The sequence below is a fragment of the Ursus americanus genome, chromosome 2 (genome assembly GCF_024610735.1).
Source record: "Ursus americanus isolate L20-20 chromosome 2, mUrsAme1.1.p, whole genome shotgun sequence".
In the NCBI taxonomy this organism is placed as follows: domain Eukaryota; kingdom Metazoa; phylum Chordata; class Mammalia; order Carnivora; family Ursidae; genus Ursus; species Ursus americanus.
Window position 1 is genome coordinate 36,347,591 of NC_142128.1, and position 27,907 is coordinate 36,375,497.

Sequence of the window (27,907 nt, forward strand, 5' to 3'; positions counted from 1 at the left end):
AGGGGATCCAGCACTTTGAGAACCCAGCAACCAAGGCCAGCTTCATGACTTGTGACCTGAGCAATCACTCAAGGCCCAGGGCTCAGAAAAGCCCCCAACTTGGTTCAATAATCTACTGTCACCATTTAAGAATTCTTGATTTTTTTAACAAGGACCCTGCATTTTCATTTTGTACTGGGCCTCCCAAATGACATAACAGATGTATTAGTTTTCCAGGTCTGCCATAACAAAGTACCACAAACTAGCTGGCTTAAGACAACAGATATTTATCGTCTCACAGACCTGGAGGGTAAAAGGCCAAAATCCAGGTGTCAGCAGGGCCAGGCTCCCTCTGAAACCTGTAGGGCAGAATCCTTCCTTGCCTCTTCTAGCTTCTGGTGGTTGCTGGCAATCCTTGGTATTCCTTGGTTTATAGATGCATCATTCTAGTCTCTGCCTCCATCAACACATGGCCATCTTCTCCCTGTGTCTCTCTCTTTACATGGTGTTCTCTTCTCTTATATGACACCATGACACCGGTCATGGTATTTAGGGCCCTCTGTAGCCAGGATGACCTGATCTTAATTATATCAGCAGACTCTATTTCCAAATAAGGTCACCAGTACCATAAGGTCCTAAGTACAGGGGTTAGGACTTTCAAATTATTTTCCAGGGGGGGGGGGCACAATCTAATTCATAACACTGGTTCTGCCACCAACAAAGCATTATAGAGCCCTGGTGCATCTCTTTCTACATCTCAAGAATTACAATAATTAGACTGAGCCTCCTGCATTCCTTATTATACCCAACCCTGACCATTCTTCTGCTTTAACATAGCTCCTATCTCAACAGAACAGGAGCCTCCTGAACACTATAAACAGCCTAAGGAAAGTCAGAACTTTACTTAACCTTAACTCCATTACAAAGCCCACGTTTAATGTAATTTATATTTGAACTATAAAAATTTCCTATAAGTTGAAACATGACCTATAAAGGTCTCTGCACCCTGAAGCAACATTTTAAAAAGAAATCAATTGGTCTTTTTCTACAGAAACCATTAGCTATAGGAAAGATAAAGGAAAAACTTCAAGGTACTGATTAAACTACCATGCCCACAGCATAATTTCTAAAGAGCAACCATTCTATACAGTTAAAATGTATTAGGAGGAGGAGGAGGAGGAGGAGGAGGATGAGGAGGAGGAGGTGGTGGTGGTGGTGGTGGTGGTGGTGGTGGTGGTGGTGGTGGTAGTGGTGGTGGTGGTGGTGGTGGTTGTTAAAAGCATCAAATCCAGGGGCGCCTGGGTGGCACAGCGGTTAAGCAGCTGTCTTCGGCTCAGGGCGTGATCCCGGCGTTATGGGATCGAGCCCCACATCAGGCTCCTCTGCTATGAGGCTGCTTCTTCCTCTCCCACTCCCCCTGCTTGTGTTCCCTCTCTCTCTGGCTGTCTCTATCTCTGTCAAATAAATAAATAAAATTAAAAAAAAAAAGCCTCAAATCCAGAAGCCGAATCTTTAATATAGCATGTGTATATACACATCCCCTCTTGCTGCTGTCAGGGCCGTGGGATGTGTCCTAAAGCTTCTCTTCATATAAACACCCCCTGGAATTTTTAGTTTTTGTGTTAAACGGCAGTCCTAATCTTCACTTACGCCTGAACACACACCTATGAGGTCCCTGGGATGTTAAAAATGCCTTGAGTGCCTTGATTCTTCCAGATTCAGATCTGAAATATATGACTTTATGACCTTTGTCCCTCCACAGAGTCCACACACCAAAGTAATCTTCCGTGTGCAAGTCAGTGTTATGGCCCACTTGGGGTCCTTTCCCAATCTACATCCCATCTATGGCATCAGGAAAGCCTGAACCAGGCTAGATTTATTAATATCTTAGTATAACATCATACAGTATTACTTATGGCATTGACTGAACATGCCCTTTTGCTCCTCAGAAGAAAGGCAATTAATAGCTATTATACGTGTTAACAGAACAAGCCTAGTATTTATGAGTTTGACCCTTTCCCATTGGTTTTCATTGTCTATTGCAGGCAGAGAGCTGATCAAAACAGCAAAAGTGGACCAATCCACCTGGCCCAGTTCTGAAACATCATTCCCTTAGGACCAAGACTCAGCTCTGGTTGAGACTCATTGTTATATCTCAGGTGATTCTACCTCAGGATATTGTGACTAAGAGGATTTCTGCAACATCACACCCAGAAACCATTAATTCTGTGTAAAAACAGCAATAATCACAGTCCACCCTCTTTATTTAAATCAACAGTGTCAAGGGAATAAAAGACAAATCATTCTTATGTTGGATCCTGAGCTCACTTGGTGCTGGTGTTAGAACAACAGATATGAGAATAAATGCATTCAGTTAGAATTAATTCTCCTCTCTTGTTCTCGTAGCTGAGCAGAGCTCAGTGTTTCTCATGTGAAAGGGGTAATAAGATTTAATCTGCCCCCTCATCTACCTTCTGCAACTATATTTAGCAAATTAGCTCTGGACTTTTCCAAATGGAGTTTTATGAGAGATGTGCTAAAGTAAACGTTAGACTTTGAACACAGCTCAAACTCCAGAGGCAGCACCGGTGGGTTGCTGTCTATCCTGCTTTTCACTCGAGATACAATAATGGCTAACAGAAATAATTTTTTTTTTCTTTTCTTCCCCATCCCCACCACCCCCAGCAGCCCTCTTACTCTCCTTTCACATTCCTTTCCCTACAAAGTCAAACTTTTACTGTTAAGTCCTCCTAGTTCCGGGAGCTCACCTGCACGGCAGGTATTGCCATGTACGTCTACACATATCTGTCTGATAATTGGTTCTGTGCCTACTTCCGCGCAAACCCCTGAGCCGCTGAAGGGCAGAGACCCCTCCTGGTTTTCCTCACGTTTGCATCCCCAGCGCCTGACAGCACTGGGCACGCAGTAGGTGCTTAATAAGTGTCTGAAGGCAAGATTGGATGGGTTAGGGGCAGACCCAAAGGCCGGAGGAGTGGAGGGTCCTGCCTCTGTTGAGGAGATCATGGAGAGGACGTGACCTCAGGCTGACCCCACCAAGCTCGTCGCCCACCCCACCCCCACCCCTGCCCTGGACCGCACCTCAGTGCATGGCTCCCAGGGCGGAGGCCGTTCGAGGTCGCTGCCCTGACAGAGCACCGCGCTGTGGAGAGCACGCGGACCACAGAGGGGACTAAACCCCACCACGGCCTCCACCAGACCGTTTAAGATTCTGGCAGGGGGGCGCACCTCACAGCCCTCCATTCATCTTGCTGCGCCCTAGTGGGTCGGGTCTGAGAACCTACGTTCCCTCGCCCATTAACCGCGCCACCTACCCACCCGGAAGCGCGAACCCGCACCTTGACTTGAAGGGGCGGCGAAGGCCTGAGGCGTCCAACCCCGGGGCCTGAGGACACAGCCTTGGAACGTGAGGGCAGTCAGGCTCCTGCGCTCCCTCCTTCGCTCCCAGGAGCTCAACAGGGATGGAGCTACACGTCCATCCTCTCAGCCCCCGCCAAAAAGACCCTCGTGATGGCGCGGGAACAGCGAGAATGATTACCTTGCCCTTTGCCTGACCGAAAGCTACCAGAGAGCCGTCGCCTCCTGCCCTCTCTTGGCGCCAAAGCCCTGACTCCGCCCCCAAGCCTCAGGCCCCGCCCCGAGCCAATCCTGGCCCCGCCTCTCACACGCCCAGCGGCACCTGGCCCCGCCCCCAACCCCGCGCACGGCCTCAGCCCCGCCTGAGGCCATCCGGGCCCCGCCCCTCTGCCGCCCTGTCTCCCGGGCAACGCCGTGGCCCCGCCCCGCCATGGCGCCCGAGGAGAGCGCGGACGCCGCGCGCCTGCTACCGAGTTTCGAGCGCCGCTTCCTGGCAGCGCGCACACTGCGCTCCTTCCCCTGGCAGGTGGGAGGCGGGTCGCGTGGAGAGCGGGGTGGGGGGCGGTTGTGACGGGGTGGGGGAGGGGCGGGCTCCGGCGCCAGTCTCCTTCCCCCCGCCACGTGATGTTGTCGGCTCCCTCGCGTGAGGGGCCTCGCGTCCGGTCCTTGTACCCGGGGCTCCGCCGGGGACACGCGGGGTGGCGGCGGGCAGCAGGCGGCACACCTGCGCGCGCTTGGGGAGCCCAGCCTGCACTCGGCCTTCTGCTCCCTCCTGGCCCTTCCCGTCCTCGGCTGCCTTTGCACACTGAGTCCACGAATTCAAGGAATGCGGGGTTTCCTCCTAACTCCCTTTGTCACTCGGGTGCTAGGTCAGGGACAATTCACGATAAATTTCATTACTTTTTTTGTTTAGCCAGTTGTTAATCTAGCCATGGCTGCCTGCCCATTTAAACAGTCAGCGTCCTCAGGACACTGGAAGACCAGTTGCCATGAGAGCAGTGACCAAGTCACAGACGCCACACGCCCCTCCCCTCGATGTTCTCATCTGTACCATCAGCATTGGACAAAATCCTCTCAGAGGCAGTTTGAGGCCCTTATGCCTGTGATGGAAGAGACAGGGAGGTACAAAACAGGCCAGAAGAGAGACGAAAGCAGTCTCACCACACCACCCCCCACCCCCCACCCTCCGCCCTGGAGACCTGCCCTTCTTGCACAGGCAAATGACCATGGCAGCAGCTTCCTTCTGCCAATGCAGGGACCTTAATGATGCTGCCTCCTTCATAATTCATGTGCAGTGAGCTCACTGGGATGACTCAGATTGGGTACATATTCCTCCCCCAAGTCTGCCCCATCTTAAGGGGTGGTGGTTAGTCATTTGTGTCTCATCGACCTAACCCATTTAGCGTTCTGAGAGATCTTTCCGGTCAGAAAGAATTGTGTTCATTTTTTAACCCAAAATGTAAACCTTCATAACAGCATCTATGGGTCCCAATTCAAGATCGACTATAATTATTCACATGAAATGAGTGCTTACTCTGTACCAGGCCCATAATAAATGCTTACGTAGAGTGGCCCACAACAGTCATGCAGTGGGTACTATTATTACCATTCACATTTGACCAGAAAGATTGCTTGATTAGTGAAGAAGTAGAGTGCAACAGAGGGTAGCTGAGGCCTGGGATCCAGCCTGCCTGTTTTGAATCCTGGTCAAATCCCATACAAGCTGTGTGACCTTGGGCAGGTGACTACAACTCTCCTATACCTTAGTTTTCTTATGAAGTGGGGGATATGATGGTGCTGCTGTCAGAATTACAGAAGATTGAAGGACCTGAGGCAGTGCCTAACTCATGGTAAGTCCATCATGAAATATTTACTGAATGCCTTCCATGAGCCAGGCACCAGGAATCAGCAGTACATATTACAGATGAGGCCCTGCTTGGGTGGGAGAGCCAGAGAATAAACAGGTAAATGAATAAGCAAGAAAACACCAGGAGGGGCGCCTGGGTAGCGCAGTCGTTAAAGCGTCTGCCTTCGGCTCAGGGCGTGATCCCGGCATTCCGGGATCGAGTCCCACATCAGGCTCCTCCGCTATGAGCCTGCTTCTTCCTCTCCCACTCCCCCTGCTGTGTTCCCTCTCTCGCTGGCTGTCTCTCTGTCACATAAATAAATAAAATCTTAAAAAAAAAAAAAAAAAGAAAAGAAAAGAAAACACCAGGAGATGACGGTGGCTGTAAAGTCAATAAAACAGGGAAATGTATCATCAAAGTAGGGGAGTCAGGAAGGCCTCCCCCAAGAGGTGACATTTGAGCCAGAACCTGAAAAGTAAAGCAGCCAGCTGTGGGAAGGCCCTTCCAATGAGAACAGGCTGGTGCAGTTGAGGAATGGCAAGGAGGCCAGGGGTGGTGGCAGACAAGGTCAGAGAGAGGGGCTAGGCCAGGGCTTAAAGGCCTTTTAGAGCCTAACTCACTGTGGAGAAATAAAGTGATTTGCCTGATACCACATACCAGCCAGGACCAGTCTGCCTACTTCTAGAGCCTGGCCTCACTGCTGGGCTGGAGTTCCTGTCAGAGAGGACAGCATAACCTGGCCTGTCCTGGCCTGTATGTCCATTTTAACTCAGCTGCCAAGTCCAAGGTGAGCCCATCAGGTGTCAATGTCACGGCTCCTCCTGTAATTCCCGGTTGAGCATTTCAGCCACAGAGCTGCTCTGTGACCTGGGTGAGCCTCAGCAGCCAGAGCTAATGCAAACCAAGTCTGTCTTCTCATGTTCTTTCTTTGAGTCATCCAGGTGTAACCCAGGACTTCTCAAGTTCAGGCTTTCAGCCAGCCTGTGGCTTCCACTTCCAATTGGCCCCAGGTCCCTGGGGAGAGATCACTTAGCACTTTGCTAACATGTCCTATTACATGTTTAATGTTCCCGTGAAAATGCCCTTGAGATTTCTCTCTCTCTCCCCTCTGCTCTCTCTCTCTGAATAGAGCCTAGAAGAGAAATTAAGGGACTCATCAGGTCCTGAGCTGCTGCTGAATATTTTGCAGAAAGTAAGAATCAGCATCACTGGGTCGCATCACCATCCTCCTGACTTGCCCATGAAGACATGACAGAAACACAGTGGGCGCACTCGTATCCTTTAAAAAGAAAGACACTGTATTTGGGTGGCAGCACCTCAGGCAGCTCTGGCTCTGTTGTTTTCTTAGATGAAGACATTAAAATATACAAAAATCTGCATGAGAGGAGGGAATCTGGGAGATGTTTTTGAAAGCATCCACAGTGAAAACCAAGATGACAGCTATGGGAACATCTTCTAGCATTTGGTAGCTGCTCAAAGATTTTCTTCTTTACATTTACATTTAAGGAAAAAATAAGGAGGCAAGTCTTGCCCACTCGTGTCTCTTCTAGATGTAAATATGCTCTGCTTTTCTGAGATAGGGTTTGAATTCTAAGGTACATCTGGGCAAGGGTAGAGGTAAGACCACCGCTCTGCCTGGCCTTGCCCCACCCTGACCCTAGCCGTGTGGATCAAGTGGAGATCACATTGCATCCTGGCTGTGAACCCTCTTAAGGATTGTGAACCCTTCTGAAAACCCAAAGTTCTGGACTCTCCTGTTCTCACCCCAGCCCCATAAAAAAGAGGACCAGAAGAATACATTTGGTGTACAAATTCAAGGGAGTTATAGACACCCCTCCAACCGCCAAGCCCATTCAAGAAGCCTAGATTAAGAATTCCTGTGTGGAAGGTGAACCAAGATTGTCTGACCACCACACGGGAAAGATGCAGCCATGGCTAGGGCAACCAAGTCATTCAGGACTGTGAGCTCAGAGATTCTGAGGTCCTTGTGGGGCAGCCCACTCTGATTTTCACCCTGAGGCTAAAACCTAACACCAGCCAACTAGAAAGCCTCTGAAGGGTTGTGTGGGTATTTTGTTGCCCTTGAGTAAAATCATGTCAGTCCACGTGACCTGGCCCCTACTCTCTCTGCCCCTGTTGCCCTGCCCTCCTTCCCAAAATGCCAGGCCATGCCTGCCTCTGAGCCTCCAAAGACTATCCCCTCTTTGCTTCTCTAGACATCAGCTGAAGTGTCACCCCTAAGAGTGCCCTTCCCCCCCACCATATCCCAGGCAGAGCGCCCATCTTCCTCTGTCCCAGCCATCATAGCACTCATCCTCAGCCTGGTGTGTGAGCTCCAGGAAAGCAAGAACAGTCTGCCTGTTCCCACTGTTTGGGCTCTCACCTTTTCCACAGAGCCAGACAATCCCACAATTGTCCCCACTAAAAACTAGTTCATGCTGCCTGCCCTGGGAAGGGGTGGCACAGCCCATTCAAGCTGCTATAACAAAATGCCATTGACTGGGTAACTTGTAAACAACAGCAATTTATTTATCACAGTTCTAGAGGCTGGGAAGGCCAAGATCAAGGTGCCCGAAGACTTGGTGTCTGGTAGGGGCCCACTTCTTGGTTCACAGACAACTCTGTCCTCACTGTGGAAGGGCCGGGGGAACTCTCTGGGGTCTCTTATAAGGGCACTAATCCCATTCATGGGAGCTTCACCTTCATGACCTAATCACTCCCAAAGGCCCTGCCTCCTAATACTATCACACTGGGGTTTAGACTTCAACATATGAACTCGGGGGACACAAACATTCAGTCTATAGCAGGGTGTTAGCTTGGGTCCATGTGTCCCATGTTCTGCCCAGAATGTTCTGTCAGCCTATGCCACTGTAGTGGAGAAATTTTTTTAGGAAAGGAATTGTATCTTAAGACTGACTGTTTCAGATGCATGAGGGTCACCTGAACCCAGAACCCTTCTGTCTGTACACATCTTTTCTGAGGGATTGAGTAACGGCGGTTGCCCTGTATTCACTTGAAGCTCATGGGAGACTTACGTCGGGGTCTTTCCAGCAACTCACATTGTGTCCTTTGTCACAGACTGTGAAACATCCTCTGTGTGTGAAGCATCCGCCATCAGTGAAGTATGCCCGGTGCTTTCTCTCGGAGCTCATCAGAAAGGTCAGTAATGGGCACTGTCTAGTAGCCAGACAGCACCGGGGACTTGGCTGGCTCTCCAGAAGTAGACTCTGCCTCGCTTTGCCTGTTGGAGCGTGGATTTGTCCCATGCCATTTACCTGCTCTGCACACCCCAATATGTCAGGGCACTCCCTATGTAACTGTTCCTGGCTGGGTTCAACCAGTCAGAGGCTACGGGGGGACAGGAGGAAGAAAGGCCAGGGTATCTCTCCCTCTGTGCTTCAAGAGGTCTCCAGCAGCAGCTGCATTTCCTCTGTGGTCCCAGCTCCCCCCACCTTTCTCCACCAGCCCGCTAGCCCACAGGGTCTTGACCTGTTCCTGCTGTTGCCAGTCTCTGGATTGCCACACTGCCCTTTTTTGGGTGTTTCAGGTCTTGCAGTACCTTTGTAATTAGCTCCCTTTACCCTCTTCTCCCCAGTGAACTACCTCATGTGGGCTCTTTTCCTGACTGATACAGGATGTATTTTAAAAATGAGCCTAAGCTTGCTGGGTTTCACATTAGACTGGACCTCAGAGAGGTTATTCCTTAGTGATCAGCATCAGACCCGCTGTGTTCAGCCACTGAATGCACAGGCCATGTCTCACCCAAGCTTAGCACGTGAAACAATCCTGGCTTCTCCGTTGCTTCCCCGCCTGATTCTTACCAACATGTGCATCTAGTCGTGGCCCGTAGGTCTCCCCAGAACCACCAGAAGCATGGCCACCCTGCTGCTGCCCCTGTGAGGTGCATGACAGAGGCTTGCCCAGTGATGAAGCCAACCGCACCATGTAGAGTGCCCATCCTTGTGGCTTTTGCCCGGGCTTACTGAAAAGCACCAGTTGTTTGATCCATCCATGGCATCATGATGGAAGGGCAGAACTCTCTGTCACCGTCATATGACAGCTCATGCAGTCCCATTTCTGCTGCCCTAGACTACACCTCACCCTCACCCTCTCTACACCAAGATACCCTCCAGCTCCCATGCAAAATGAACTTTTTATATGCCAGGTGGCTTGGATTAAGTCAATCCATCCCAAATCTCCCATTCACATTTGGTAAAACTCTTCCAGCCTTTTTAGCACGTCAGAGTGAAAGCGAGCACATGGAATGTTTTTTTGATTCCTGAGGGTCAACTTAAACATCTTGGCTGAAGCTCTTCCTCTGCCCACCCCCAGCACGAGGCTGTCCACACGGAGCCTTTGGACGAGGTGTACGAGGCGTTGGCAGAGGTCCTGATGGCTGAGGAGCCCACCCAGTGTCACCGGAGCTATCTGCTGGTAGGAGACAGGCACCCTCCCCGCACGATCCAGACATCCACCCCTGCACACAGAGTTGAAACTCAGACGCCAGTCAGTCTCAAGTGGGTGCAAATCCTGACCCATCAGCTCTGAGGTCTTAGAGGAAGTCAGTTAACCACCTCAGCCTTGGTTTCCCCTTCAGTAAACCAAGCATTTCAACACATAATAGTGCCTATTTTATGGGGTGGCTGGGGGTTAAGTCAGGTAATGCACATAATTGCATAGTAGAGACCTGGTGCTCAATCCTTAGTAAATACTTGATGGATAGGTGTTACAGGAGAGCAGTCTCTGTCTGCTGCCCACTGCTACCATCCTCACTGGCCTGGGAAATCCCACGGCCCTTGGACTGGTCTTCCAGCTTCTTGGCCCACAAAAAAATCCATTCAGCACACAACAGTTAGAGGGATCTTGGGTTTTGTTTCTGACCTTTTATTATAAAATAAAACATAGATATAGGAAGCCACACACAAAAAAATGTACAGCTTACCGAATTGTTGCAAGGTGGCCACCCTGGTAACCACTACTCCAGTCAAGGGACAGAACTTTGGCAGCCAGCCCACAAGCCGTCCATCTCTGCGAAAGTAACTGCCAATGCCTTTGGAGTAGTCACTCTGTGGTTTTCTCCCGCCCATGTGCACCTCTGGACACCAGCCTTTTGTCTGGCCCATCAACTTGGTCTGGTTTGAAGTCTCCCTTCATGTGCAGGTCCCCCTCCAGCTATTTCTTCCCTGGCAGTGCCTGTGTTGCTTTCCACAGGCTGGATTCAGTCCCCTGTGTGTGGTGCTGCTCAGCTGGTTTTTCCATCCTCTTTCGTGCTGACTGGGTGGCTGGATTCAGAGGCCCAGACAGACAAACATCTGCTTGATCCCTTTGGCAAGAATACAACATGAGGCTATAGGAGGCACATCCTATCTGTTATGATAGCAGTTATGGATGCTCAAAGCTTATTTTCTTTAATTCATTGGAGAATACAAACGGGTGGTTTTCTAATTCTGTCACTTTGTTTTCATTCATTGGCTAGAGAAATTTTATGAGATGCCTCCCTTTATCCACTGTTTGTTACCCACTGATTGAGCCCATAGAGGAAAAGCAGGCTACAGACTTGATGCTTTGTCAACACGGTAAATTGGTTTCTTACCATACCCAGAAGGGATACAGTCCATTGCAAACTGTGTCCTTATCAAAGCTCTAAAATGTGCCCTTTTCTCTCTCCTTGAATTTTTTAAATATGTTCCTCCATCTTCCTTGGCATGAAGTGTTGCTGTAGAAAAACTTGGTAATAACCTAGTAGTCTTTCCTGTGTGTGCCCCGTGCCCTTTACTCTTAAATGGCCAAAGGACTTTTCCCTTTAAAGTCCAGAACTTTAGTAGAATATATCTTGAGGTTGATTGCTCTGGGTCAGTGATCTCCGATGCATTGTGTACTCCTTCAACGTTTATTTCAAATCTTTTTGTTTTTTTCAGGAATGTTTTCCCGAATTACAATTTTTAGTATTTGTTCTTTGCTTTCATTTTCCGTGACAAAGTATCTAAAAATGGGCATCTTAAACAATAGAAATTTATCATCTCACAGTTCAGGAGGCCAGAGGTCCAAGATCAGGGTACTGGCCGGGCTCGTTCCTTCTGAGAGCCGTGAGGAAAGGATGTGCTCCCATCCTCTCTCCCTGGCTTGTTGACGGCTGTCTTCTCCTTGTGTCTTCACATCATCTTCCCTCTGTGCCTGTGTCCTAATATCTTCTTACAAGGACATCAGTCTTACTGGGTTAGGGCCCACCTAATGACCTCATCTTAACTTGATTCCCTCTGAAAAGACCCTATCTCCAAATGAGGTCCCCGTCCTGAGGTGCTGGGGGTTAGGACTTCACCATATGAGTTTGGGGGGAGGGCACAGTCAGCCCCTAACAATCTCTTTAATTTCTTTTTGATGTTTTAAATTTCACTCTTTTCACCTCCTGATTCTCTAATGGGTTGATCTGTTTTTTTGTTTTGTTTTCATTCTCATGTTCCTCTCATGTACCTTGATGTCTGAAATGTTTTCTGTTCTTGTCACACATTTCATAGTGTTTCTGGGTGCCATTAGGTCTCACCTCAGGTCCCTCACACCCCCGATGACTAGAGCAGCAAGTTCTCTCCTCCATGGGCTGTGGTTCACAGCTGGCACCTGCATTTCCAGTGAACACTTGACTACTGGGGTTCTGTCCTCAGGCCTGTTGTGTGCCCCATTGCTCAGACACATGGAACACACAGGTCTTGTGTCTATTGGTGGTTTGCCCCCACTTGTTGATATTTTGGTTCCACCTGGTTTTGTTTAATGTTGTCCGTATCTCCCTACTCTATTTGTATGTAGGTATTAAGGAAGATTCAAAACTATACTCCCAGAACCCCCAGAGTGCTCCCCTTGATATAAGAGGTATATCAGAGCATGTCACTCGACCACCCAGAACCTGCCAGTGGCTTCCCTTCATACTCAGACTCAAATCCTAGTTTCTCACGTGGCCTGCCAGGCCCTGTGTGCCCTGTCCTAGCCTGCCTTCTCATCTAGTTCCTCTTGCTCTCCCTGCACTCCAGACCCCTGGCATTCTTTGCCTTCCTTGAATTCACCAACTGAAATGCTGCCTCAGGGCCTTTGCAACTGCTCTGCCTGGAATGCTCTCCTCCTAGAACCTCACATGCCTCACTTCTACTTTATACTCCCATCCCAGGTCACATGACACCTCCTCAAAGAGGCTGTGTCTGACCAATCTATGTGGAATAGACCCCCAATCTCTGTTATCAGGTATACCTTTTTATTTTCTTCATAGCAATGAAAACTGAGAAATCACTTTGTCTAATATGGTTTTCTCCCCCATTGGCATGGAAGTTCCATAAGAACAGGGAATGACTTCATCTTGTCATATCTGAATCCGCAGCACCATAGTAGGTGCTCAGGGAAAATGTGTGGATGAATGAATGAACAAATGACTGCTCATAGTACTCCAGAGACTGGGGTCTCCTATATGAGTTTTGTGAGCTCAGAGATTGCCAGAAACCACCCCCGGGTAACGGCATGTTGGAGTTGCCATGCTCAGAAGCCCCGCTTTGGAGAACACATTTCGGAACCACCTCTTCCATGAAGCACTTGCCAGCAAACCACCTGCTTTGAGGGCAACAGGAAAGTTCAAAGGCCAGAGAATTCCCAAGACCCAAATAAGAGGTTGAATTGAGGAAGGCCCCACACACTGAGACTTTTCACATATAGCTCATGATGCCAGGGAGTTGTGACTTTTTGTTGTTGTTAATAATTACAGAATCACAGAAATTGCAAAAACAGTACAGAGAGGTGCCCTTTCTCCAGATTCCCCCATTGGAAACATGGGACCTAACTTGTATGGCATCACAACCAGGACACGGGTGTACACACGGTGCCTGTGTCGGTGTACCTCATTTATCACACGTGCAGGTCCGTGTGGGCACCACCACAATCAAGATACTGACCTACTCTGTCCCTCGGGCTTCCCCTGTCCCTGGTCCCGGCCAACCCCACCCTGGCAGCCACTGATCTGTTCTCCCTCTCCACAATCCTGTCATTTTGAGAAGGTCAGATGGATGGAATCACACAGTGTGTGGCCTTCTGAGATTGGCTTCCTTCGTGCAGCATTAGCACCCTCGAGACCCATCCAGGTGGCGCGTACAGTGATAACCTGTTCCTTTCCATTGCTGTGTAGTATTCTGTGGCAGAATGTTTCAGTCTTATCTAGCCATCCACCTATTGTGATGTTTTCCTTTTTTAAATCAGCTCCTTGTCTCCTGGTAGCTGGATTAATTCTCTCCCTGTCTTGGCTTAGCCTTCTGGAGACTCGGTCACACTCTCTGAGAGCACAGCCATCATTTCCCATGGCACCACCGGCCTGGTCACGTGGGACGCCGCGCTCTACCTCGCAGAATGGGCCATAGAGAACCCGGCCGCCTTTGCTCACAGGTGACCTCAGCGTGCAGGGCAGGGAGGCTGGTTTTCCCCAGCATGGTCACAGACACAGGCCCCTTTCTCCCACCCAGGACTGTCTTAGAGCTCGGCAGTGGAGCTGGCCTCACGGGCCTGGCCATTTGCAAGACGTGCTGTCCCAGTGCATATGTCTTCAGCGACTGTCACACCTGTGTCCTTGAGCAGCTCCGAGGAAACATCCTTCTCAATGGCCTCTCGTTGGAACCAGATACCGCTGACCCTGCAAGGCACCCAGGACGTAATGCCTACAACTCAGAGAGCCCCAGGGTGATTGTGGCCCAGCTGGACTGGGACGTTGTGACAGCCCCTGAGCTCGCTGCCTTACGGCCAGATGTAATCATAGCAGCAGGTACTGCCCCCCACCCCCGGGCGACTAGAAGAGCTCCACCCAGCTCTCAGCTCTAGGAAGGGGACAGTGCACACTGCCAGGGCAGAGGAATGATGAGATTTCTAGAAGGGCCGTGGTGGGCCTTCAGGGTGACGTCAAACTACAGGGCATGCCTCTTCGATGCCCTAAAGTCACAGCCCTCCCATTTGACACAGTGGTCACATGTACTCCTGTTAAAATGATTCCATCAGATAAATGAACCCAGCTTTTCTCAGCAGAGCCTGAGATGAAGAGAACAGGCCCCAGGTCACCAAAGCCATCTGACCTATTAGCCAAGCTGCAGCCGAGTAGAGAGATTTTTATGTCCCTCTCTAGAACCTGAATGAAATGGCCAGAGCAGCCCCATGAACCAAGGGAGCTGAACGCCAGCCCCACCTCCACCACCACCCAGTCTTCGGATGTGGGACCAAAACAGCCTTGGCAGCCCTATCTTTTCGGCGCTGTGAGGGACAAGCATGATTCTCCCAGGACCATGTCTGATTCCTATGCATGTCACAGACACCCAGCCCTGGGCCAGACCTAGGGTCAAAACACAGTGGTGTCCAAGTCCGAGAAGGAGCTCTGAATACCCACACCCTCTGAGCTCTGCTTCTATCTCTGCGCATGGCTCTGTTGTCTGATTCTACACATCTGACCCCAAGGGCTCTGCCTGTACGTCTCTGTTCTAGGTCCATGCCCTCATGTCTTTCAGAGATGAGCCCCACAGGGAAGGGACCAGCCACTTCGAGTGCAAGGATAGGGTCCTTGAGACAAGGGGTGTTTGGCCAACAGCCCCCTTGTGCTCCACCAAGCTCACCCAGTCCCCTATCCAGCTAACAGTGCTGTGCCTCTGATCCTGGACCGCAGCCCTGAGACCCACAGGCCCACAGTGGCCAGAACGCAGAGCCTGAGCAGCACCCTCCCATGTAAGCACACTGAAGGGAGCGAGTTTGTCCCCCCACCCCCCAATGCAGCTCACAAAGCAGCAGGCCGCTGGAAGCAAGAAGTCTGAGACAGAGAGCTGGTTGGGGTTTGTTTCATTAAGCATCTTCTAAATAGACCATAGGCAAAGAATCGATTTTTTTTTTTTTTAAAGAACACCAGTCCTGGATATTTTCTATTTCTTACAGGGTCTTTCAGCAGCTTTTTTTCTCCTAAGAGTTTTCCTTTTTAACTACATCATCTTCTTTGTGTCCAATAGCATGAGTCTAATAAAGCTGCTGGTTTCCAGGCCCCGGCCCTCCTGCTGAGGTCAGCACAACCAGGCACCCTCTTTTCTGGATCCTGAATCCTAGAGTGAGCCCCTTTCAGTAACCTGAGGATTTTCATTGCAGATGTGCTGTATTGCCCAGAAACTGTCCTCTCCCTGGTCAGAGTCCTACAGAGGCTCTCTGCTAGCCTGAAGGACCAGCAGGCTCCTGATGCCTACATTGCCTTCACCGTCCGCAACCCAGAGACCTGCCAGCTGTTCACTAGCGAGCTGGGTGAGCCCTGGGCCCTGGGAGGGGCTGCTGTCTCCGAGAGGCCACCTGGGCCCCGCATAGGACTATGTGAAAAATATCTACACTGTAGTTTTAAGTGAAGAAAGCAAAGTACCAAACTATATAGATATCTATATAGATAAATACATATGCCGATTTGTATTTAATTTTTTTTTAGAGAAAAAGAGAGAGAATCTTTTTTTTTTTTCTTTTTTTTTTGAGAGGGAGAATCTTAAGCAGGCTCCATACCCAGTGGGGAGCCCAACATGGAGCTTGATCTCACAACCCTGAGGTCATGACCTGAGGTGAAATCAGGGCATGGACTTTTTTTTTTAAGATTTTATTTCTTTATTTGACAGAGAGAGACAGCCAGCAAGAGAGGGAACACAAGCAGGGGGAGTGGGAGAGGAAGAAGCAGGCTCCCAGCAGAGAAGCCCGATGTGGGACTTGATCCCGGAACGCCGGGATCACACCCTGAGCCGAAGGCAGATGCCTGATGACTGTGCCACCCAGGCGCCCCAGGAGATGGACTCTTAACCAGCTGAGCTGCTCAGGCGCTCCAAGCCCATCTGTATTTTTAAAAATAATCATCTTCATGTTAATATGCATATAGGGGAAAATCTGAAAGAACATACACCAGTTAACAGTTGTTATACTTGGTGGCAGGATAACACACACACACACACGGGTTTGTTTGTTTTTTTTAGTAAGCTCTAGGTCTAGTGTGGGACTTGAACTCATGAACCCAAGGTCAAGATTCGCATGTTCCACCGACTGAGCCAGCCAGGCACCCCAACACTTCTATACTTTTATGCCTGATATTTCGTTTTTGTAATTATTTTCACTCATAAAAAACTGGTAACAAAATGATCCTTGCCAAGGGCTCTTCAGATCTCTGTGCTTATGAAGATGTAAGCCCTTCTGATACATGTCCAGCCTTTGCCAAGAAGTGCCAGACTGTGTGGTCAGAAAACCCAGACAGGTCTGTGACCTTCCAGGGACATGCATGGCCCAGAAGGCAGGGGCAGCAAACCTGGCTGCCATGGGCCACTTAAAAATTCAGTTTTTGGGGATGCCTGGGTGGTTAAGTGTCTGCCTTTGGCTCAGGTCATGATCTCAGGTCATGATGGCTCAGGTCATGATCTCAGGGCCCGCTTCTCTCTCTCCTTCTGCCTGCTGCTCCCTTTGCTTGTACTTCTCTCTCCCCCTCAAATGAATAAATAAAATCTTTAAAAAAATAAAATAAAAACTCAATTCTTGGTCCCATCCCTGAAGGCTGATTCTGGATGGGGCCCAGAAGTCTGTGGTTTGTATATACCCCCCAGCCTGTCCTGCAGCCCCAAACTATATCGGGTGGTGTCGTCTCCCCAAGCCCCACCATCCTGAGACACCTATGTTGTATTTCCAGGCCAAGCTGGGATCCCATGGGAAGCAGTGCCTCATCATGACCAGAAGCTATTTCCCTATGAAGAGCACTCAGACATGGCAATTTTGAAACTAACGCTGTAGATTTGCAAACATTTTTAAGGATTAACATGAAAATTAAATCACCATCCTGGAAAGAATTTTCATGTGGCAAAGCTGATAAAATTTTCAGTGGACCTGAATGCTTGAAGAATGTTAAATTCAGAATGAGGAACCGAAAACTGTTCTAATAAAATATAAACTATTCACATGGATGCCCCTTTCTGTCACTAGTTCTGGTTCTTAAGTAAATCTCTGTAAATCAAAAATGAAAATTTTGGCTTAGAAATAAGCATTTCTTTTGTGCAAATAAAAACATATATCAAGTATGTTTCCCTACCCCACCCCACCCCACCCCCAAGCCTGTACCCACGGTCCCTCACGAAGGCAAGCCCATTGTACACATTACAATGCAGCAGGCTGCAGTGCCCGTCCTTAAGGCAGGAATGAAAATATTAGGGACACAATGGGGCAGATGCTGGGAAAAGCAGACACCATAAGACAAAAACAGGTCAAAGAGATGTTGAAGATACCACACGCGAGTAACAGGAAAGTAATGCAGTGGGGAGAGAGAACTCAGATCAGAACGTCTCAGATTGAGAGCCTCCAGGGAGGAAACCAGGCTGAACCAGTTTCCAGGAGCCACAAACTCCAGGTCGTTAAAAAATTTTATTCCACAACCGTCCTTCCTGCTGCTGTCCACGGGGAGGCGCTGTTCTAAAGCGTTTGCACAGGGTTGAGAGGAACTGGGCCTCCCTCAGGAGCGCTCAGTCTTTGGCTCAAGGGGTCACGTTTCCATAACCAAAGGCAGCACGGTCTGCTTCCAGCTCTCATCCCAACGAAGCTGCTCTGACTCCCGAAGGTTCTTCCGGAACTGGCTTAGTTTGCCAGCAGGATCAGGAAACTTTGAGAAAAGCATCTAGAAGAAGAATAAAGACCAGAACTTACCTCATCACTGCTTCCCACCCCTATCCCAGGTCCCACCTGAAGGCTGTCCCTCCTTCCCAGCAGCCTAGACTCCTGTCCCCCTCCAAACACAGGCAGCCAGGCCAGTAATCAGTCCTACTGAAACCCTCTTTCATTGTACTTCAAGAACCACTACCAGTGTCCTGGAGCCCCCGAGCTCCCGCTCTGGCCCAGCTTCCACAGCAAGCTTGGCTAAGCGTTCTCAAACACAGCTCTGACCCCGCTGTCCCCGACCCAGCAAGCCCCTTCCTCACGGGGCATAGAAGAGCCCTTGGGTCCCAGCCATGCTCCATCCCCTACTCTGTTCCTACCTGACACTGGGACTAGACGGCAGCGTTTTCCATCCACACACCATGCCCTGCTCTATCCACCAAGAGCACCCACCCTCAGCCTCTGCCCACCACTGTCCAGCCCAAGTGCTGGAACTAGGCACTCCATGTTCTTTCCAGCTTCGCTAAACTACATCAGGTGTTTGCTAACTAAGCCCATGGGCCAATTCGGCCTCCACCTGTCTTTGCAAGTACGGTTTTACTGGAACACAGACACATCCCTTCACTCATGGACTGTGGCTCCCTTCATGTTACAGCAGAGTTGAGTACTTGTAACAGAGACTATGGCAAAGCGAAAACATTTTCTATCTGGGCCTTTCCAGAAACTTTGCTATCCCTGGTCTCAACTGCCAAGAATGATGATGTGCTACTTTTGTTAATAAGTCTAAGTACCCTTTGAAGAATCCCACTCGCCACCCGACAAGACTGGTTCAAGAAGCTCCCTTCATTCACTCTCCCACAGAACCAGTTGCTCGCTCCCGAGACGGTGCACACGGTCCACCAAGACTAGCATCATCTGTGTGGTATAAGCTCCACAAACCCAGAGGGCAGTCAGGGTTCCCCCCACACCAAGCCCACGGAGGCCCAGCCTGAGACCACTGCTCCCCGCCTCAGCTTTCACCCAGACCCAGCACAGGCCCGCCCGGCCACACAGGAGTGAAGACTCAGGGGGCAGAGCTCAGCACCCTAGCGTCAGGGCAGACATGGCTACCTGCAGCTGAGCTGCCAGCTCCTCGGAGTCCTTGAAGACCAGGCCGTTTTCCTCATGTTTCACAAGCTCGTGTAAGCTGCAGAGAGAACCACAGACCTGAGAGCTGCCTAGAGAAACCCCGCGGTGCCCACCCGGACTCCCACTCCACCCCTCCCACAGTCAGCTTGCTTGCAGTGAGTCTGTTCTTAGATTTAGCATCTGAATAGAAAAAAAGGCCTAGAGGGATGGATACACATTAAAAATCCAAACTGATTCCAAGAAGGAGGTGCAGTGAGCACACACTTTGACCTTTTCTGCTATGTGCTCTTTTCCGTGACAACGTGCCCAATGAGCTCTCCGTTTTTTTCTTAATTGCACAGCAGAGAAACAAGGTAAAAGGCAACCACACTGGAGGTAGACTTGGCACATTAAGGGTGACTTTTCTGGGTCACCAGAAAAGTTGGGAGTTAATCCCAATGTGCCCAGAGCTCAGGGTAGAACATCCTATATTTCCCATTCAGAGACTGGCTCCTGAGCCAGGAGAGGGGCTACTATTTCTAGAACCTCTCCTAACAGCCCCCTCTTCAAACACCCATCTTTGCCAGGCAGAGTGGAGACAGAATTACAGTCATTTAACTGATTCCAATTCGACTCTATAAGCCCAGACAAAAGGGACAGAGATAAATAAAACTATGTGAACTGTGCGGGCAATTCCAGCCACCGCTCTATCCGTGAGCAAAGGCCCCTTAAGTAGAGTATTTAAGACTCGTGTTTTTTATTCAACGTCAGCTCTAAGTGGAAGCCCACTCCTTCAATAGGGTGCAGCCCACCCACAGAAACCTCAAGGGCCCTGCTCCCAAGGACCACCTGGCAATGCTGCACAATTTTTCAGGGGAATTCCTTGAGCAATTCTGACCTCGCTGGCAACCCCCACCACCCCCACAGCTAATTTGAGAAGCTAACTCCAGGAAGATTCGGTTTCTGCTCCTACCACCGGAAGCTCACGGCACACACGGGCAGACAGCACCCAAACATGTCCACCACCTTCATGGGCAGGTCCAGGCCGCTGGAGGACTTGTGCAGGCACACACCCAGGTCTGCGGACCCTGCAGGGTTGGGGCAAGGGGGGCAGTCAGGGCACTGACCCATGCGCCCCTGGAACACAAATCCTGAAAGGACTGTGGATTGACACCTTGGGGTGGGGAATGGAAAGCAGGGTAATAATGCCCCCAGCCCTACATAAAACTGGCTGGGTTGGCCAAGCAGCCTGAAGAAGGGAAAACACACAGCAGGGCTCCCCAACCGCCACTCCCGGCCACTCAGTCCTGTTTGAAAATGACCTGCCCATCACAGATAGTTTTACTCAAACAGACTCCCTTTGTCTACTTAACCACAATGTATTTTAAAAGAACCTGTAGCACTTATTGCTTAATGGGTTCAGAGTTTCTGCTTGGGGTGATAATGATGTTTTGGAAATAGACAGTGGTGATGATTGTACAACACTGTGCATATAATTAATGCTACTGAGTTTTATGTATACTTAAAAATGGAAAAATAGTCAAAATAGCAAATTTTTACTGTATGTGTTTTACCATAGTAATTAGGGAAAAAAACCCATAGCAGATCCAACAGAAAACCAGCTGTCACTGTGAAAATAAAGCCAAATAAACAACTTTGCATCACTAAATACTGGCTGAAAACTCCTGCCAACCAAAGGCTTTCCACTTGAGACTGCTCACTGGCTGCGGGAAGATGAGGCCTTAGAGATACGTCAGCACTAGACCAGCACACCTCTCCCGGGGCGAGGAGGATGGAGGGACCTAGGGGAGTCAATGCTGTTTAACACATTATTTCTGCACCTCCCAAGCCACTGCCCTCCCAGACTTAGGGAATGGGGAACCCCAACCCAAGGTCAGGCCCAGTCCTTCTGTCCAGATGCAAGAGCAGGACTGAATGGAGGGCTCGGAGGCTGAGAGGGCAGAACCCTGACAAACAGATCCGGGGCCCCGCAGGCAGGAGAAGCTGCCACATCAGGGAGCAGCCTCGTTTTCTGGAGTACAGCCAAGAGCTCCTCAACAGACTCCTGGCAGGTGGTATCTCCCTGCCCCACATAGCCCCTAGGCAGGGCCTGACCCAGCCTGAAGACTGTGTGTGTATGGCCCTGGAGCTAAGAATGGCTTTTAATTTTTAAAGCATTATAAAAACAAAGACTATGCAATAGAAGCAGATAAAACGTTTATGATCTGGCCCTTCTCAGGAAAACTCTGTATCTGCCCTGTCCTAGAATATTCCCTTTTAAACCCCAGCTCTCTCCCTGTAGGCCTCCTGCTGGATGCCCTTACCTAGAAGCAGGGGGTAGTCCTCAGCCTCCAGCCACGGAGTACAGACCTGGATGTGCTGGAAACACTTCTGGCTGATGAGGCCACTATAATACTCCTTCAGAGGCCCTTTGCCTTGCAGAGAAAATCTGAGTCACTGCACTGGGCCCATCTCTGGCCCCACCCCATGGCCTTAAGCCTCAGAACCCTGCACAGATGTGAGCAGAAGGCCCACACTCTGCAGCTGTGATCAGGTCCCCATCTGGCCCCTTCCAGACCCCCAAGGTGAATGCACCCTGACCACTGAGGCCATGGCCTTTCCCCCTCAGCAACCTGCATCCAGAGGACCTCAGGCTGGGAAGGTGGCCAGGATAAACTCTGGCCATGCACCGGAGTGCCAACCGATACAACTTCTCACCTAGACTGGCCTGTGTCTTGCCTGATGCCCCAGGTGGCACTGTGTGTGCAGTGGGCTCCTAGCTGCCTCTGGGAGCTCTGGCCAGGAGGAGGGGAATACACAAGGTGGGGCAGCTAGCCCAGCACTCTGCTCCAACCACAGCTCTCTGCTTCTCTCTCCCCACACTGGGCAACTCTGGAAGCAATTTTATGTTGATCCCTTTAGTTTAAAGTGGACTCTTTCAATTAAAAAAAAAAAAAAAGATGTCTGGAAACCACTGCACACAAGTAAAACTCAGTATCTCTGAGGCCATGCTATCCAAGATTCAACTAGAAGCCGCACCCTGCTGTAAGGCCCTCTGAGCCTCAGTTTCCTCCTCTGCCAAGCTAGTGTAGAAAACGCTACATCAGAGAGCTGTAGTCAGGATTGACGAGACAACCAGCATCACACGCCTGGTGTGGGGAAGGCACACAGTAAAAGCAGATGCCTTCCGTACCACCCCCCACTGCCCCCATTTCATATGGGAACATGGAAGGTCCTGGCAATACCTGTTATCACACAGACCAGAGAAGGAAGGCTCTCTCCATCTAGGATCAGCTGTTCAAACTCTGTGTTTAAAAATGAAATGATAACCAGGATTATTATCTAATCAGGTAAGTAGGGGTTGGGGGGCAGGCGGGATGGCAGGGGGAGGGAGCCTCTCCCAACCACAAGATCACTCTCCCAGAGGTGGCATTTCAGATCTAAGGCCTGGTCACTCAGTGACCCAAATGGGGACTCAGAGCCACCACCTCCAACACCCATGTCCTTAGGCTGACCCACTCAGTGGCCCCGAGGGCAAGAACAAGCTGCAGAGGACACCACGCAAGCCTCACAGCTCAACAGCCCCTGACAAGCTCCCGATCACAGCCACACACCTACTTTCTAACGCTGCCAGCAAGATGGAAAAGTCCTCATCCTCTGTAAGAAAAGAGACCTAAATGTCATTGGCTGGTTTCTAGATGCCTCCCCTCCCAGCTCAAGACCCTCCCCTTTCTCATCAGGGCCCCGGTGTCCTCAAATACGCATGGGTTGCTTGCACAGCCAGGTGCTCACACAAGCCCCAAGTGCCCGGAAGAGTCCTGAGACCTGTCCAGCTGGTGCTGCTGACCAACAGGGCCGGCCGCCCACGAAGATGCGTCACCAGCCCACTCTGAGCATCCCGCTCTGTGAAGGCCGACCTCTCTGTTGCTGGGTCCACGGGTTCTGAGCTGAAGGAACAGAAACAGAGCCCATGAGATGCCGCAGAGCAAGGCCTCGGGCCCCAGGATGGCCATCTCCTGCCAGAGTAAGGAGTGAGGCCCACAGGCTCCCAAAGGTCAGGATGTGGCCATGTCAGAACCACCATCCAGTCTCCATTGCAAAACTCAGCTCTGCTGTTGCCGTTATAAAAGCAGCCATGGACAATGCACAAATGGATGAAAGTGCTGCACTGTAATACAACTTTATTTACCAAAACAGTTGGCAGTCCCATGGTCATAGTTTGCCAACCCCTGGACTAGAGGTCTGCAGCCTGAAGATGACAAAGGTCACAACAGCAGTGAGGACCCAGGGGAGAGACGGAACAGCAGCTTGGAGATGGGGGAGAGGTGGGACAGCAGGAAGCACAGGAGAAGGCAGATGAAGTCTGAAGATAGGAGACCTACCGGGCCTTAAATGCAGAGTAGGTGCAGCCCAGCTTCATAAACAGCTGGTGTTGCAGGTCCAAGGGTGTCTCTTTAAAGAAAGATGCTGGCTTGTCATAGACGGTCACAGCTCTGCAATGAGATCACTGTGGGCTCTAGAGAGAGCCAAAGAAAGGCCTAAGGAAAACAAGGATCAGGGGGATCCAAAAAATAAGGGCATTCAGAGGATCCAAGTCTCAGACAAGGACAATAAACAGCTTCAGAATTATTTGGAGAAACACAGAGACATGTTCTAAGACCAAAATCACATGGGCTGTCTGGTCTCCTCTTCTCTTGGCTTCCCAAAACCAGTAACCATCTTCCCAGACCCCTGGGCTTTTCTGGATGCTTCGCCAACATGACACAGCAGGCACTGTCATGGGACCAACCATGCTGGGACCCCTCGCCTCCCTAGGCCCCTACTTGATGCCCCAGTTCTCTGCCAGATCTTCCCGCATCGAGTTGGTCACACACAAGTTCAGGTGGGACAGGCGCCCGCAGAGCTTCTCGTACCTGAAAAGACATATCACCATTTGGCACAACTGCCACCACCCCCACATGCCTTGACACCTTCTGATACTGAAGAGCACAGAGCTGGGGTCTCCCAAATCAGGTTGCTGGTGAGGCACCTTCTCAGAGTCTGCGGTGAGCTCCATCTGTACTAATATTTCTTTCACACCTTTAAGTCATATCGCTTTTCAGCTTGAATACAGTTAGAAACCTTATCTCTACAAAAGGGAAAATCCACGCTCTCTCACCACCAAAGGAAGAAATATAATAAAGGCCTCATTATTAAATCTTAGCCACACTGTGCTCTTGCTGCAAAGGCTGTGGGGCTAAGGCTTGCGGGTTACCAGGGGTAACGTTAGAGAAGCGTTAGCAACATATTAGCTCCCAACAGAGACCTGAGCCCTGATCCCAGGGCAGAAGTGAAAGAGGACCAGAAAGGGGAAGGAGCACTCCAGGTGGCTGAATGCCCCTGGTGTGCCACAGCATGCTCCTCACTCAGGATGCAGAGAAGGCATGAGAGTTGGACAGCCTGGGACTGAACTGTGGTCCTCACGCTTATTAGCTGTGTGGCAAGCAGCAAAATGGCGCTCGACCTCGGTTTCCCGACTTATACAAGAAGAGTGAGCAAAGACATCCTCACGAGGGGCAGCGTAGACTGAATGGGATAAAGGGCCTGGCCTGGCCTGCAGCAAGTATTCGATGATCACTTGCTGCTGCTGCCACAGCTATTACAGTCCTCAGTGAATGACCCATCAGGGAGAGGCGGCGATATTGCCCACTCGGGCTCAGAATACGACTCTTCCTGCTCTGTGCCCAAACTGCTCCCACAGGCCCTTCTTCCCTCTCCTGGTTGCAGCAGACTGTGGCCTGTATCCCCATCGTCCAATGGTTTTTATTTGGGGATCTGGTCTGGGTGCACCTGGGACCCCAAGTCTGACAGTGGAGCACTTCCCTAAGCTTGAGACATTGGGCTACTGCACCCACCCCCACCTCAGTGGGATGTCAGAGCCTGGCAGATGAGCACAAGCCAATCAGAGAGGCTCCCTTTCTCCACTGAGCCTGTCAGGGTAGGGATGAGCACCAGGGGAGCTCCCAGCGCGAAAAACACCTCCACTCCAGGAGGGAGTGCCAAAGGAGAAATTAGAGCGGGTCCTGACAACAGCTTTTGGAGCTCAAAGTCAGCCATGTCTCTGAACTTTGCAGTTTCAGGGACCAACAAACGTCTTCCTTGGCTTAGGCCCGTTTCTATCACTTGTAACCAGAGTCAGCCTAATTTCCCAGAGCATATTCCCAGGGTAATAACCCTTACCCCCACAGAGCACACGGGGTCTCTGCACTAGCCCTTCTTCCTACCCAGTTCAGGGAAGGTGCCTGCACCCTCTTCCCAGACACTCACCACTTGGCCAGCACGACAAGGCCGTGGCTGGGGCCATGCACTAGACCCATAATGGAGTAGCCATAGTTGTGCCAGTCGATGACGAGCTTGCTCCCACAGAGGCAGCCCACAAACCAGCAGACAGCAATGGCAGGCAAGCCCGGGGGGTTCTGGGAAAGAGATACTTGAATGAAGAGAAGGAAACCCAGACGTGGTCAACAATAAACTGAGGGAAAACACTTACTTACAACATACATGGCAAAGAGTCCATTATCTTTACAAAGCTCTTAGTAATTTTTTTTTTAAAGATTTTATTTATTTGACAGAGAGAGACAGACAGCCAGCGAGAGAGGGAACACAAGCAGGGGGAGTGGGAGAGGAAGAAGCAGGCTCATAGCGGAGGAGCCCGATGTGGGGCTCGATCCCAGAACGCCAGGATCACGCCCTGAGCCAAAGGCAGACGCTTAACGACTGCACCACCCAGGCGCCCCAAAGCTCTTAGTAATTAATAAGCAGAAGAAAGACCCTCTTCCTCACCAAAAAAGGTATAAAAACTCATAAAGGAAATAAAATTGACCAACCTGAAAAGTCCAAGACCACCAATAATCAAGGAGATAAAAAATGGCCAAAGAGGTGCATTTTTCACCTATCGGAATGCAAACTCTAAAACACCTAACAATAGATAGTGGTGATTTGGCCATGGGAGAAGGGGTATCCCCATTGGGTGGGGTATAAATTGGCCCAACCTTATTCTAGAACTATCTAGTAACAACCACAATATTTTAAAAGTGCATGAACTCTGGAGCACCTGACTGGCTAAGTCGATAGAGCATGTAACTCTTTTTTTTTTTTTTTTAATTTTATTATTTATCTGAGAGAGAGAGAGCGCGTGCGGGCGCACAAGTGGGAGGGAGGGGCAACGGGAGAGGGACAAGCAGACTCCCCACTGAGTGGGGAGCCCAACGTGGGGCTGGATCCCAGGACCCTGAGATCATGACCCAAGCGGACGGCAGACGCTCAACTAACTGAGCCACCCAGGTGCCCCATAATTTGCACATTTTAAAAGGCTGGGATGTAAAGGAAACTTAACAGTGGTTCTCACAGAACGACGCAAGGCTGATGTTTACCTGGAGAAAGATGTAGGCTGCTGGCTCCCTGCATATCAACTTCCACAGCAAGTGCACGGACTGAAATACAACTTTGACTCCATACTGGAAAATGTAGGGCCCAACTACAAGTCAAAAAACAGGTGTTACTCCCAAAGGAATTCTTAGTAATGTGTAGACCACCCCCCCAACCTGCCCAACACAGATACAGACTCAAAGGAATCTGGAGTTCACTGCATCCTACCTGGAAGTTTCTGAAGTTCTGTCAAACTCACAATCTGAATTCTGTTGTTCTGCAAGAGCTCATCATAGGGTCTGGAGTCTGAAAAGAATGTCCCCTTTAATGCAGTGGACAGGGCAATATAAAATCAGATGATCCACCAGCTCAGACTAAATAGTGAAGAATGTTTTGGAAAATAAGACTTTCTTCTCTGTTCCTCCATAGCCAGAACAGAGCATGAGGACACTTCTTGCCCAGATTCTCACCACAGAGGGAGGGCCTGAATCTTATCCACTTTTATTTACTTAACACAATGCGTGGCACATAGTAGGCACTCCAGATAATCTAGACTCCCTGGATGATGGAATTATCCCACCATAGGCAGACCCCAAGGAAGTTCCACTCCACTCCACCCTCTGACAAAACGCTCCAAACAGGGGCCAAAGGCAACCAGTGCTACTCCCCCTTTTCCTTGATACATGGTTGAGGTACCCTCTAAAGATGTCATCCTGGAGGAAGATGAAAGAGCAGACACCCCTGTTTCCGCACACTGAGAATAAAAGCTGGACACGCAGCACAAATGAAACATCTCCTGCCTGCAGACCTCTGCACTAAGGGTGTGGAATGGAGAGGAGACAAGTCCTCTGAGACACAGCCTGACAAAAGTAGCCACAAGAAGTATGGTTACCGTCACTGGCCCTGGAGTCACACACACCTGGGTCCCAGTCCGTCTTTTCATTCATTAGGAGGATTAAGCGAGACTATGCAATGAGTTCACTTAATTTAGCACAGTCCTGACATACGGCAGGCACTCCATTAACGCTGGCTGTTCCTAGAGACCCACCAGCAAAGGCTGGGCAGAAACCTGGCCGGCTCGGCCACTACCGAGGACGTCCAATCTCAGAGAGCTGCCCGAGGGAGGAGGGAGGAAAGGGGCTTCCCCGCCCCAGCTCCCCTGGGCAGGTCAAAGCCGCCGGTTAAAAGCTGAGAGCGCAGCCTCCCTCCCAGTTCCCCGGGCACTCACTGCAGAAGCCCAGAAGGGTCACGGAGAAGCCGCTCTTGAGAAACGACAGCGCGTGGTACTGCATGCGGGGGCTGCGGCCTACGTCCCCAAGCACCACGATGATCACGTGCCACTTCGCGCGCCCCTGATGCCAGCGCTTCCACGAGACCAGCAGCAGTAGCAATAGTGATACGGCCACCGCCACCACCGCCACGTAGGAGACCGCCATATTGGCGGGCCGACAGCAGTCACGTGACCACCCTCCCTGGGCGGCTTCGCAATGCGCAGCCCCAGACACAGCCCCGAGGTGGGCGGAGAGAAGGAAGGCGGGGTAGTGGTT

General features: G+C 50.4%; 3 protein-coding genes across 6 annotated transcripts in view; 2 read left to right on the forward strand and 1 right to left on the reverse strand.

The window, feature by feature from the left end:
* LOC148110543 (ectonucleotide pyrophosphatase/phosphodiesterase family member 7-like) overlaps positions 1-2,079 on the forward strand; it is a 32,111-nt gene extending 30,032 nt beyond the window's left edge. The window contains exon 6 of the mRNA XM_087865770.1: positions 2,025-2,079. Within this exon, the coding sequence (XP_087721896.1) occupies positions 2,025-2,079 (55 nt within the window). The remainder of the gene's footprint in view (positions 1-2,024) is intronic.
* A 1,670-nt stretch (positions 2,080-3,749) lies between these two features.
* Positions 3,750-17,164, forward strand: EEF2KMT (eukaryotic elongation factor 2 lysine methyltransferase). 3 transcript variants are annotated; one of them, XM_045783909.2, is made up of 8 exons: positions 3,760-3,880; positions 6,331-6,393; positions 8,280-8,360; positions 9,534-9,635; positions 13,480-13,613; positions 13,691-13,986; positions 15,339-15,488; positions 16,894-17,164. In XM_045783909.2, the coding sequence occupies exons 1-8, from the start codon at positions 3,785-3,787 to the stop codon at positions 16,992-16,994; spliced, it is 1,023 nt and encodes a 340-aa protein (XP_045639865.1). In that variant the 5' UTR covers positions 3,760-3,784; the 3' UTR covers positions 16,995-17,164. The 3 variants fall into 3 exon arrangements, with proteins under 3 accessions (XP_045639866.1, XP_045639865.1, XP_087726808.1); XM_087870682.1 differs by lacking the exon at positions 16,894-17,164 and adding an exon at positions 15,845-16,869; XM_045783910.2 differs by lacking the exon at positions 6,331-6,393 and having other exon boundaries at positions 3,750-3,880.
* A 435-nt stretch (positions 17,165-17,599) lies between these two features.
* On the reverse strand, positions 17,600-27,819 carry ALG1 (ALG1 chitobiosyldiphosphodolichol beta-mannosyltransferase). Of its 2 annotated transcripts, XM_045783907.2 has the most exons (13): positions 27,589-27,819; positions 26,589-26,666; positions 26,366-26,469; positions 25,260-25,408; positions 23,777-23,866; positions 23,336-23,446; positions 22,779-22,900; positions 22,572-22,610; positions 22,199-22,258; positions 21,278-21,388; positions 19,927-20,041; positions 18,957-19,032; positions 17,600-17,868 (listed from the first exon to the last, which is right to left on the reverse strand). In XM_045783907.2, exons 1-13 carry the CDS (start codon positions 27,794-27,796, stop codon positions 17,737-17,739), a joined length of 1,395 nt encoding a protein of 464 aa, XP_045639863.1. In that variant the 5' UTR covers positions 27,797-27,819; the 3' UTR covers positions 17,600-17,736. The 2 variants fall into 2 exon arrangements, with proteins under 2 accessions (XP_045639863.1, XP_045639864.1); XM_045783908.2 differs by lacking the exon at positions 21,278-21,388.
* Positions 27,820-27,907: the final 88 nt, after the last annotated feature.

Bases quoted from the DNA above. Each gene is read 5' to 3' on its own strand.
- ALG1 (XM_045783907.2), bottom strand. From the start codon at position 27,796: ATGGCGGTCTCCTACGTGGCGGTGGTGGCGGTGGCCGTATCACTATTG. The intron at 22,259-22,571 runs GTAGGTGTGTGG...TTTTAAACACAG, and splicing joins CTTGCTGGCAGCGTTAGAAA to AGTTTGAACAGCTGATCCTA. The intron at 17,869-18,956 runs GTAGCCATGTCT...TTCTTCTTCTAG, and splicing joins AGCTGGCAGCTCAGCTGCAG to ATGCTTTTCTCAAAGTTTCC.
- EEF2KMT (XM_045783909.2), top strand. From the start codon at position 3,785: ATGGCGCCCGAGGAGAGCGCGGACGCCGCGCGCCTGCTACCGAGTTTC. The intron at 3,881-6,330 runs GTGGGAGGCGGG...CTCTCTGAATAG, and splicing joins TGCGCTCCTTCCCCTGGCAG to AGCCTAGAAGAGAAATTAAG. The intron at 15,489-16,893 runs GTGAGCCCTGGG...TTGTATTTCCAG, and splicing joins GCTGTTCACTAGCGAGCTGG to GCCAAGCTGGGATCCCATGG.